The following is a 13,333-nucleotide window of genomic DNA, read 5'->3' as shown; positions in this document are numbered from 1 at the left end:
AAAAGTAACCAAAAAAATTCATTCTATACAATTTTTTTGGGTAAACTTTTATCCAAACTATCATATTTTATCCAAAAATACTCAAAAGTACTAAAAATGACTACTATAGTTAACTTATGATATTAATTTAAAATATTAAAATAATTATAAATATAATTATAACATATATTTTTAGATATATATTCACATTTCGGATATTTTCGGGTACTCATTTGGTTCTCGGTTCGGATCGGTTCTTCGGATATAGCAATTTAGAATTCATTCGGATATTTACCCCGGGTCTGATCGGATTCGGGATCCTGATTTTTTGGTTGGTTTTGGGTTGGTTCTTTGGGTCCGGATATTGTGATCATGCCTATACTCATTTAAAATGAAACACGATAAAGAAAGCTAAAAAACTTAATTCTTTTATAAAAAAACAAATATATGAAAATATAACATTTATTAAATATTTGTCAATTTAAAAAAAAATAAAGGAAAATAAACACGCGCTTTAAAAGTCCAGGTCAAAATCTAGTATAGGCTTATATACAGAGGAAGCTGAACATTCTAGACGGAGAGACAATTACGGTAGCTTCCTTATAGGACACGAGAATATTCACTATTGATGTCTCGTATATCTTGTATCCTTAACAACATGAACCATAATACAAATCATGAAAACATTACAACTGACATCAGTGACAGCGTTTATTAGAAAACCACCAAGTAGAAATTTACAAAAGAGTGAGAGATAGGCTTAACGAGCTATGAACCACTCGTGTTTATATGAAGTGAAGATATATCCGATGACTAATCCGCAAAACACACCAGGTCCATATACTATTGATGCTGCTGTCCAATTCAACACTGGCTCTTTCGGATCAGGCAAAGACTCCTCGGGTGGCTGCGATGTAGGAACGGGGACATCGACATGGTTTTCTTTACAAATTTTCTCGAGTCCAAATAGTCCCGAGTTACCCATGAATGAAGAACATTTTTGACTTTGAAACTGTGTGGTCTGTGGCACCAAACCTTGTAGGTGATTGTAGGAGAAGTTGATGTATGACAGAAACGAGAGGTTCCCGAGACCTTGAGGAATTTCACCAGACAAGTTATTACGTGATAAGTCTAATGCTTCAAGCTTTGTAATATTCGACAGGGATGGTGGGATGCTGCCTGTGAATGCGTTTCCTGACAAGTTGAGAAAACGCAACTCGCTCAGTAGACCAATGGATCCAGGGATATGTCCAGAAAATCGGTTTCCAGAAAAATCAATGGCTTTGAAGGCTTGAAAGATCCGCGTAAAATCTGTTTCTACTCCTTTGTACACCAAATCAATGGAATCTTCATACATATGGGTATAATCTCCCATGTACTCCGACTCTGGTGATTCTTCATTACTCCACACCATATACATTTGAGTCCAGTTGGCAAAGTAATCTTGTGGCAATGATCCAACGAAATCGTTGTCGGCTATGTTTATGATCCGTAGACTTCGAAACCCTAAATATTCAGTAGGGTTATAGACTGGACCGTGGAATGCGTTTGACCGAAGCACGAGGATCTTTAATTCCAAAGAGCCCAACCAAAACGGAAACGTGTCTTTTATCTTGTTTCCTTTCACACTCAGAAACTCCATGTACGTGCAGTTGATCAAGGATGCTGGAAGCTTTCCCACAAAATTGTTGTGGCTGACATCAAGTGATCTTAGGTTAGTGAGATTGGTGAATATGTCTGGTAGAAATCCACTTAAACTGTTGTTCCGCAGCCTTAACTCTGACAGAGAACTGGAGTTCTTCAGACATTGAGGAATGGAACCGGTGAAATGGTTGTTGGACAGATCAAGGGCCAATAAATTTTTTAGTTTGCAGATCCATTGGGGAAGTGGTCCCTGGAGTGAATTTGAACCAAGACTTAACTCTCTTAGTGATGCTCCATCAACAACTTCTACTGATTTGTTGAAGCTGCTGAACAGATTACGAGAGAGATCCAAAGATGACAACATAGACGATCTCCACAAAATAGATGGTATTTGACCTTCCAACTTATTATAGGAAAGGTCAAGGGAAGTGAGGTTGACTAAACTAGATATTGATATAGGGACCTTTCCTTTGAAACTGTTATGACTAAGACCTAAAAATGTAAGACTGCTTAATTTCGATATAGATGTTGGGATTAGCCCACCAAACTTGTTGTAGCTAACACCAAACCACCCAAGCTTAGATGATGAAGATATATTCCCTAAATCTAAAGGGCCTTCGAATTGGTTTCGATCTAGAGCAATCATTTCTAATGAAGAAATCGTGAGCAAAGATGAGGGAAAAGGTCCAGAAAACGAGTTGTCATTTCCTATGAATCGCTCCAAGGTTTGGAGTCCACTTAGGTCTACAGAAAGAGAAGAATTGAAGTGGTTGAAAGAGAGGTTTAACTCGGACAGGCTGGTTAAATTGGCTACTATTAATGTCCCACCAGTGAACTGATTTGATTTTAGGTTCAAATTTGAAAGCTTCGCTAAGTTGGCAAATGAACTAGGGATATTACCTCTTAGATCATTACTATAAAGACTCAAGTAACTTAGTTGGTTTAGGTTACCGAATGAAGTTGGGATTTCACCTATGAGTTGATTAAAAGAAAGATCAAGATATGTAAGGTGAGAAAGATTTCCAATGGAGGAAGGGATCTCTCCACTGAGACTACAATGTGAAAGGTCTAGGTGACTAAGATGCTGGAGTTTAAAAAGACCACTGCTAGATTTCAAAGACGTATTAACACTAGAATAAGATTGGAGTTCTAGTGATATCACCTCTCCCAGTATATCATCACATGTGACACCTGACCAAGAACAGCAGTCCACGCTCTTGTTCCATGAAAGTGTTGTTACACGTTCGTCATCCTTGGTATGGTCCGGGAACTCCTTTTTTAACTCCAAAAGAGCATCTCTTTGGTCGGGGCGGCACAAGGATTGTGCAAATATGTTTGGTAGGGGGTGGAGGAAAAAGAAGAAAAACATGGTAACTATACCACGAGAACAATAAAATTTGCTTGGAATCATCGGCTCTCTAAAATTTGGAAAACAGATGATATATTTAGACTGGAATGGTATGTGATGGACATGTCTAGCTTGCGCACTTTTCATTATAAAAGAACATTTTTCTGTAAAGAGCTGGACCAGGTGAAGTCTGCCTGTGGACTTTTTCAAAGATATATTATTAAATGAGGAAACATGTGAACAGCTCTTGTTGTGGACCCCGACCAAAGCGACGACAATAAACATACGCGTCAAGATGGGTGTGCAGTTAACTAATCAGTTATCGGTGTGGTTGAGAATGAGAAGGAGACAGCACAATGCATTTATTTTCGCAACGACAAATCAAGTCTTGGTGATCACAAGGTACTTGAAAAAGTCAATGATTCTATTTTTTTGTCTTTTGCTAAATAAAAGTCAATGATTCTAGTTTAAGCATGTGAAGGAAAAATATATACCTTTGCAGAAGTCATGCTCAAACTCCATTTTTCTCATTGCAGAGTTTTTCATCGTGTTAGGCATTTCTCGGTTTGATTTTTCACTTCTCAAAATATTTTCTTTTGTAAACAACTTCCTCCAGTTATATTGCGATTTCTTTCAAAAAGACTCAAGATCTAACTCATCATATTTATTCCTAAATATACATTTCTTCAGGAAACAAGAGATGCAAATTATCAAACGAGGAAATAAAACAAAAACGTGGAGCTAAATTAGGCTGCTGAAACCCTTTAAGTACTTCTCCTCAAACTCCCTTTTTCATGCAGAAGTTTTTCCCGCTTCATTTTGCATCTTCTCAAAATATTTTGTCTTGTTCACAACTTCTTTCTGTGCAGTACTTATCATGGAAATTTTGGTAAATACTAAATATGTCAATCATAAGAAATATTTGTTGAATGTTAGCTTCGCACCCTTATCAATGTCTGGCTCAGATCTAAAAGTCCATTATATTCGAAGTCTCGAAGATTAAGAAAGTCTAGCTCGCTAGAAAACAAAATATGACAACAAAAGCAACATGCCCATACACAAAAAAACGTGCCGACTCAGTTGTCAATGAACAGTATTCACTAAGAATACTGCAATTCTGTGAAACAATAAGTAAATAAGAAGAAAAGTGGATACTTTATTGAATTGAGCTGAAAGCCTTTATATAGGCATACAAAGAAACGAAGAAGATCTACTAAACTTTATTCTCGGAACTAACAACAAACTTAATCAGAGATCATTCCAAATTTATTCGGTAACTAAAAAGACTAAGACCTTGTCAAAGTGACCAAGCCAAAGACAACGTTTATTTTCTTAACAATTTCTTCCAGAGACCAGTAAAGATGCCAATCGTAAGAAATATAGATCATGCAACTTAAGGCCTAATTCAATACTACCATATTCGTTCCAAAGGTAACCTTTGCATGCATTCTCAAACGTGACAAGAAATCCCTAAAAGTCAGAACGTAAGTACAAGCTCCTGACAACTGTGTTCTTCTTGATTTCACGTGATGTTTTACATTTCCACCGCCAATCGAATTTAGTCCCTTCCGGTCCTTCTCAGAATTCTAACAGAGCTGTAACCTAACGCAATCAGAGATAGCTTACTTGAGCAGTAGGAAACCATTTCTTCAGCAAACAGGAGTTCATACATAAGTATTTGATAAAGAAAAAAAAAAGTACTTGAGATGCTTATTTCTTTTACGCTTAAATTTATTAAAAGAAGTAACATTTTCAGATTCAGTTTTTCCTTTCATTTGCTACTTACTGTATTGTTTGTTTGCCTTAAAGAATTAATGTCATTTACTTTTAGAATTCTCATTAAGTTTCCACTCCCCAGCCTACCCCAACCCTTAAATTTAGTAAAAGTGTGGTAACTTGTATAGCACGCTGCAACAGTAGTTCAAACTTTGGAGTTTGGAACCTATAAGATTTTTCTAAAAATATTTTTACATATTATGACTTTATTGTGTGAAACGACTATTTTCCCAAATATTTTGTTTCATTCAGGTCCATTCAAATTTCTTATCTATTAAGAGAAAAGTTTTTGAATTTATATTTTCTGTTTATTAGCAGAAATAGAGACTCTAAATCATAATACTAAAACATATTTAAATGCATAAAACATAAGATTTCTAGAGAAACCGTTACTAACACATGATTTTCAAGAGGTTTTGTTAAATACTGATAATTGAGAAACACTAACATTCATCAGAAAATTACCAACTACAGAATCACAAAGAACAGAGTACAAACTTGATGAAGCGTGAGAGATAGAATTAACGAGCTATGAACCACTCATGTTTGTATGAAGTGAAGATATGTCCGAGGACTAATCCACAAAAGACACCAGGTCCATATGCTATTGCGGCTGCTATCCAATTCAGTACAGGCTCTTTCGGATCCCACAAAGATTCCTCGGGTGGCTGCGATGCAAGAACATTGACATGGATTTGTTTACAAATTTTCTCGAGTCCATATAGTCCGGAGTTACCCATGAATGAAGAACATTTTTGACTTTGAAACTGTGTGCACTGTGGCACCAAACCTTGTAGGTGATTGTGGGAGAAGTTGATGTATGACAGAAACGAGAGGTTCCCGAGACCTTGAGGAATTTCACCAGACAAGTTATTACGTGATAAGTCTAGTGCTTCAAGCTTTGTAATATTCGTCAAGGATGGTGGGATGCTGCCTGTGAATGCGTTTCCTGACAAGTTGAGAAAACGCAACTCGCTCAGTAGACCAATGGATCCAGGGATATGTCCGGAAAATCGGTTTCCAGAAAAATCAATGGCTTTGAAGGCTTGAAAGATCCGCGTAAAATCTGTTTCTACTCCTTTGTACACCAAATCAATGGAATCTTCATACATATGGGAATCATCCCCCATGGAATCCGACTCTGGTGAATCTTCATTACTCCACACCCTTGACATGTCAGTCCAGTTGGCAAAGTAATCCAACGAAATCGTTGTTGGCTACGTTGATGATCCGTAGACTTGGAAACCCTAAATATTCAGTAGGGTTATAGACTGGACCATGGAAAGCGTTTGACCGAAGCACAAGGATCTTTAATATTTCTAAAGAGCCCAACCAAAACGGAAAGGTGTCATTGATTTTGTTTCCATCCACATTCAAAACCCTCATGAGCTTGCAATAGATCAAGGATCTTGGAAGTTTTCCCACCAAATTGTTGTGGCTGGCGTCAAGTGATCTTAGGTCCGTGAGATTGATGAATACATCTGGTATAAATCCACTTAAACTGTTATTTTGCAGCCTTAACTCTGACAGGGAAGTGGAGTTCTTCAAACATTGAGGAATGGAACCGGTGAGACTGTTATTGGAAAGATCTAGGGCCCATAAATTTTTTAGCTTGCAGAGCCATTGGGAAAATGGTACTTGGAGTGAATTTGAACCAAGATTTAACTCTCTTAATGATGCTCCATCAACAACTTCCACTGGTTTGTTGAAGCTGTTGAACATATTATGAGAAAGCTTTAAAGACCACAACGTACACGACCTCCACAAAAGATATGGTATTTCACCTTCCAAATTATTATAGGAAAGGTCAAGGGAACTGAGGTTGACTAAACTAGATATAGATCTAGGGACTTGTCCTAAGAAACTGTTATGACTAAGATCTACAGAGTAAAGGTCCAAAAAATGAGTTGTCATTTCCTATGATTCGCTCCAAGTTTTGGAGTCCACTTAGGTCAACAGAAAGAGAAGATTTGAAGTGGTTGAAAGAGAGATCTAACTCCGATAGGCTGGTTAAATTGGCTAATATTGTATCCCCGCCCGTAAGTTGATTTCCCTTTATGTTCAGATCAGAAAGCTTTGTTAAGTTGGCCACTGAAGTAGGAATATTACCTCTGAAATCATTACTCCAAAGACTCAAGTACCTTAGTTGGTTTAGGTTACCGATTGAAGGTGGAATTTCTCCTATGAATTGATTAAAAGAAAGATCAAGATATGTAAGGTGAGAAAGATTTCCAATGGAGGAAGGGATCTCTCCATGGAGACTACAATGTGAAAGGTCTAGGTGACTAAGATGCTGGAGTTTAAAAAGACCACTGCTAGATTTCAAAGACGTGTTAGCAGTAGAATAAGATTGGAGTTTTAGTGATATCACCTCTCCCAGCATATCATCACACGTGACACCCCACCAAGAACAGCAGTCGACGCTTTTGTTCCATGAAAGTGTCGTTGCAAGGTCGTCATCCTTGGTATGGTCCGGGAACTCCTTTTTTAACTCCAAAAGAGCATCTCTTTGGTCGTGGCGGCACAAGGACCCCGTAGGAGAAGCAAAGGTGTTTGGTGAGGGGTGAAGGAAAAAGAAGAAACAAATGGTAATTATACCACGGAAACAATAAGATTGGGTTTGAATCATCATCTCGAAACAAAGATGTTTTTTAGACTTGAGTGGTATGTGATGGACATGCCTAGCTTGCACACTTCTTGTTATAAAGGAACATTTTATGTAAAAAGCTTGACCTGGCAAGTCTCCCTACGGACTTTTCAAAGATAACTAGTTGAAAGGAGGAAAAAGCTGAACAATTGCTTCTGTGGAAAATACTAACCAAACCTTTATTTAGATATACAAAAGCAACATACGTACACACATCAAGATCATGTGGTTGAGAAGAAGTCAGCACATTGCGTTTACTTTCACAATGGCAAATCAAGCCTTGATGATCTAAAGGCCTTGTAATTTTGTTTCATTTTTTTTTCTTTCATCGGGCAGGTTACGTTTACTTTCGCAAGCAATAAAAATTCGTGCAATATTTCACCAAAAATCTATTATTCTTTTCCTAGCTATGATGACTGATGAGCTTCACAAAACTTGCAATGGAATAAATGACTCACAATCTCAAGGCAAGTGAATCTTCCACGGTCTGCCCATTATCGCTTCTTCCATTCTCAGAGCTCTCACCGTTTTCTGTTGATTCTACCTCTTCAACTTCTCTGTCCCTTACTGCTCTGAGCTTTGCCTTCTTTGCATTTAACACAGAAAGAAAGTATAAAACTGCATCGACACCAAAAAAGAAACTGAAGATCAAATAATAAACTGTCCACAAAGACTACTCTACAAATTCAATGATTCTAATTTATGCACGAAGAATAATAGTAGAAATACCTTTGCATAAGTAGCATTCCCAAACTACATTTTCCCGGCTTCGCTTTTCATTGTCTTATTCACAACTTATTCATGTGGATGGAACATTGATCATTAAAACTTTGGTATAAACACTTAAGGTAAATACCTATCAAAGGAATCAAAATCAAATTAATCATATTCATTCCCAAAATAGAATCATATAAACCCACAAAAAGAAAATTCAAACACAATTAGAGGCAACGTTCAAAATGTTTTCAATCAAGAAACCATTCCTTCAGCCAACAAGAGACCTAATATATAACTGAAATCATCAAAGCGAGGAACTTTTTACCATTGCAAACCAAAGAGGAGTAGCCGTCGGTGACAGAGATATTGAAACGGGAGCTGTGCCGCCGGAGTCTTCGAGCCTGAGACACGTGGGTTTCGATTTAACCATCGCCGAGCCCTCTCTCTCTCGGCGTCTGATTTTGCTGGTCAAGAACGCTGATCTGAATCAAAATACATTTTCAAGATGACTCGGCATCAATTTAACTCTACCTTACTTACGTAGATGCTGACCGGTATCTGGGCAGCCACATTCCCAACTATCCTCCAGAGAGGATCCAGCGCTCCAACAGAAGGGATGTTAAATCCATTGTGGCCAAGGCTCGAACCCAGGTGACGGACAGTACAGCTGTACCTTCTTTACCACCAAGCTACGAACACTTGGTTACTGGTATTTACTTTAATAAAATAGACATATGAAATTGTTTATAGCACAAAATGTAATTGTTGCATAAACATGCGTCTATCTTAATGTTTTTTTATTTTTATGGTATATAACATTTAAGATACATTGACAATTTTTATTTATTTGTAATTTATTGATAAAAATATAAGTTCAATCAAAATAGTATGTTCATATTCTTCAATTAATAGTTGTTAACTACATTGACCATTTTTCACTTATATATTTATAAATTTAAACACCAGTTAATATGTTTATATATATTAATAGATCTATCTTTTGAAAAATAAAATGTATTTCTGTTGAAATAAGATAAATTGATATATATATATAGGCAGAGCCAATGTGTTAGCAATGGGGTCAATTGACCCGGGTGAATTTCTGATTTTCTAAAGTTTTACATATATATTTATGCAAAAAGTTGAAAATATTAAAAATTTTGGTTAATTGATCCCTACAAAATTTTGTTAATTGACTATAATATATATTAATTATAGATTGACCCTCCTAAATCCATTTCCTGCCTTCGCCACTGTATATATGTATATATATATATATTTATATGTCAAATAAATTATATTTCTATGTATTTCGACATCTATTTCTATGTTTTTGTAGAAAATTTTGATTCAAAATTTATTTATTATATTCTTATAATATATGTGGGAGTTATATTAATAATCAAATTATTTTGTAGAAAATAACTTTATATGTTTTAACAAAAAAAAAGTTTATGTTTTGTATGTGAAATGAAATAATAATATACATAAATATGTAACATTTAAAATTTCTATGTCAAGTTTTATTGTAGTTTGATTTGAGAATAATCTAATAAAATAGATGTATATTTAATTAATTAATATTTATTAATTCAGTGATGTAAATTGTAATTATTAAGATAAATAATTATTTCTAAAAGTGCTTTAGTTTAAATAGAATAGATTTGTTACTCCTACGTACAATATATATGACATAGAACTCATTCCCACATGACATTTATTGAGTTATAGAATTTAAAATTCATAATACATTGATATTTAGTTATTTAAGAAATAGTGTTGTTAAAACAATTTCGTGATCTTAGTGTTCAAAAAAAAATTCATGATTGATATTTTAGAACAGTACTTTGGTTATTGAAGTTATTGTGTTTTCAGAATGTTTCCTTCCGGTTTGTTTTTCTTTTGGTAAAAAGTCAATGGCATAAATCGTAATAATATTTAAAACTAAAGGGAAGCTCAATAAGATATTTCAATTTTAAACAATTTCTAACACTCTCAAAATTGGAAAATTTTCAAAAATACAATTTTGAAGATATTATTATTCATCTTTACCGCCACTAAAGACACATTTTCAAAATTACATTATTTATTAAAAGGTTAAAAATTTTTATATCCTTAATTTTATATATTTTTCAAAATTCTAACCTCAAATTAAACCTTCCAACTCTAAACCCTAAACCTTAAATCTTCAACTCTATACCCTAAATTCAATACCATAAACCCTAAACTCTAAAGCCTCAACTATAAACCCTAAATCCTCAACTCTAAACCATAAACTATATACCCTAAACCCTAAAACATCAAATCTAAATCTTAGATCCTAAACCTTCAAATCTAAACCCTTTATTAAAAAATAGTAGTAAAAATTGTTATTGTAAACATGAAAAGTGATACTATGAAAATGATATTTAGACAATTTTCCCCTCAAAACTTGATGGTTTGAATAACCTCAAATTTAAGGTTTCACTATAGATCCCCAAAACATTATTTACTTTTCATTTTGGTCATTCTAATTTTATAACTTCTATATTATTATACAAATATAAGTTTTTTATCACTTTCATCTTCATAAATATATTGCAACCAAATATTCATATATATGTTTACATATATTTAATACATAAAATACATAAATATGTTAAAATTTAAATTTAATATTTCAAACGAATAGAATTATCATGTATATGATGATGGAGTTTAATCATTTAGTAATTTGTTTCTCTAATTGATGCATTTAAGCATTTTTTAGAAAACAAATTATGAAACCAAAATATCTATATATAAATTATAAATATTTTGTTTTGCATTTTTTATGTATTTATTATTTATTTCTAAAATTTATATGCTTATAATTAATTATTATGAAGATTAAGAATTAAAGTATAATATGAACAAACATTAAAGATTATATTTTGTTGGAGTAATTTACTTTCATACTCTCCTTTTAAAGATTACCAACCTTTAAAATGAAGTTTTTATTGGAGATGCTCTCGATAAGATGTCTATCTATTAGTTTTTTACCAATAAAATAAAATTGTAGTATTCTTGTGATGAGAGTTGGCAAATTATTAACAGGTCACAAGCGTAACTTAATTGATGTAAAAATACTTCAAAAATCTTATTAATTAAACGGAAACTATGATACTACTCCATTTTTTTATTTTAACATATTTTTTGAAAACTCTAGAAATCTCCCTTAACTGCTTTTCATATTTTTCATCAATTTTGTTGTTTCATATGCTGATTATAATAAATTATCATGAATATGGCAAGTAAAAATAAAATAAAGACTGGTCTTTTAGGAAACCGTACTTTTAGCCAAATGTTATCTAATCAGTTCAAAATCAGTTCATTTCCTTGCCGCTTAACGCCTTTCCAGCCTATCTTAGTTTCTGAATATAGGAATAAACACACCATGAAATTGATAAATATATACATCAATTATGCAAATACTTTGTATTTGATATGTTTTGTCCTAACATTCTCGTTTTATTTTCACTCAATTTTTTTTAAATACATCATAGCTTAGGAAACACTGTTATAAACTTGTAGTATTTAGATTTATACTATTACAGGCAAAAGAGATATGATAACCAGATAACTGTAAACAATGAGATGAAATTAGTATAACGATGTTAAAAACAAGAAACATTGGCGATATAATCTTTATATTAACAAAAATGTGTTGCATGCCTCCAAAGATTTCAAGCTTTTGAAACTGTTGTTTGTATAATTTGTATTTAGAGATTTGTATACTTTTTTGTTACAATATTATTGAATCTTAAATATCAAAATAGTAACTGAATGGATAAATTTCATTAAACTGTAGAAGGATCCTGCTTGCTTCTCGTTGTGGCCAGGACAGCCTATTGACGCCAGCCAAAAGAAATGAACAGCTGGAGTCTCACATTTTAGTTTGTCTTTGGAAACATCTCCAACTCTTCTGAACGTCAGAACACTGGTGGTCTGGGTTTATGGAATTGCGTTGAAGGAAAAGATGTGTCTATAGAAGTTGCTTTGGTTTCTGCCGATGGAGAGCCACTAATAACAATTCCTCCAACATTTACTGGAAAAATATTGGGATAGATTGTGTAGATACCGAGGTACAACATGAACACGAGAGTAACTTGAATGGTCAGTTAGTTGGTTGGGTCAATCCCACTGAGGCTGAGTTGTCAACAGAAGACATGATGGCAACACGAAAGTAACTTGAATGGTCAGTTAGTTGACGTCTTTTCTTGACATAAGTGTAAGACATGTGATTCCCCTCAGTGAAAAGGATATGGAGTGCCACAGTTTATGCTACTAAACCTGGAGAAGGAGATGGAATTAGGCTACTAACCTAGAGAAGGATCATTTAGCCTTACTCCATAGCCTAACTGTTAATTGTTTGTATAATTTGCATAACATTTAGAGATTTGTATATACTTTTTGTTACAATATTTTATTGAATCTTAAATATCACTATAGTAACTGACTGGATAAATTTCATAAAACTGCACTAAAACGCTTTTGTCAAAAAAAAAAACACACACGAGAATTTTTTTTGAAAATAGTATTAGTTAAACAAAGAAATACTAAGTAACCACATGAACTTGCTCAATCAAAAGAAAAACCAAAGAGATTCAATCAAAAACAAAAAGAAGAAGACAATCAGATAGATTGATCATTTACATTCTCAATATCTCTACAATCACCTGAAGATTCGAAATAGAGAGAAAAATCTTGTGTAAAATGAAATAAAACTTGACCCTCAATAAAGTACATTCAACTCTACTCTCATGTTTCAACAATAGCGGGAGAATCTATAACTCACATATCTTTCTTCATTGACAGTATTTAAACAGATTCAAGCCTCAGTAACTGTATTTTTAATTTTGATGTAACTAAAATTTTCTGATTGCAGTTATCATTTTTTTTTGTTTTTATGTTTATACACTAAAATCTCTGAAAACTATTTTTAAATCTATTGTTGCTCAGATAAAATTAAATTAGGAGGATTTTAAATGTGTATATGTTGTAAATTAGTGACTTTGAGGATTTTAGATGTATATGTGTTGCACATTACTGAAGTGAGAGGATTTAAAACGATATAGTATAAAAGAGATAAAAATGTTACAGTAACATGATGTAGATTTTTCGCTCTAAGTTTGGAAAACTTGAAATGGAATCGAAATGGAATCTATGACCTCAAATTTAAGGTAGGGAATCTCTTAACTGCA

At 33.7% G+C, this 13,333-nt stretch overlaps 2 protein-coding genes across 2 annotated transcripts; both read right to left on the bottom strand.

Moving 5' to 3' along the window:
- Positions 1-588: 588 nt before the first annotated feature.
- LOC108856151 (receptor-like protein 36) lies at positions 589-3,167 on the bottom strand. Its single transcript, XM_018629890.2, has one exon. It carries the CDS (start codon positions 3,116-3,118, stop codon positions 740-742), a length of 2,379 nt encoding a protein of 792 aa, XP_018485392.1. The 5' UTR covers positions 3,119-3,167; the 3' UTR covers positions 589-739.
- Positions 3,168-4,580: 1,413 nt separating this feature from the next.
- Positions 4,581-6,784, bottom strand: LOC108856152 (receptor-like protein 36). Its single transcript, XM_056986228.1, is given in 2 exon segments — positions 4,581-5,947; positions 5,949-6,784. Coding segments are annotated over 2 exon segments (1,392 nt in total). The 5' UTR covers positions 6,662-6,784; the 3' UTR covers positions 4,581-5,268.
- Positions 6,785-13,333: the final 6,549 nt, after the last annotated feature.

The sequence above is a fragment of the Raphanus sativus genome, chromosome 5 (assembly GCF_000801105.2).
Source record: "Raphanus sativus cultivar WK10039 chromosome 5, ASM80110v3, whole genome shotgun sequence".
Taxonomy (NCBI): domain Eukaryota; kingdom Viridiplantae; phylum Streptophyta; class Magnoliopsida; order Brassicales; family Brassicaceae; genus Raphanus; species Raphanus sativus.
Note: the sequence above shows the minus strand (reverse complement) of the source record. Positions and strands in the feature narration are given on the sequence as shown.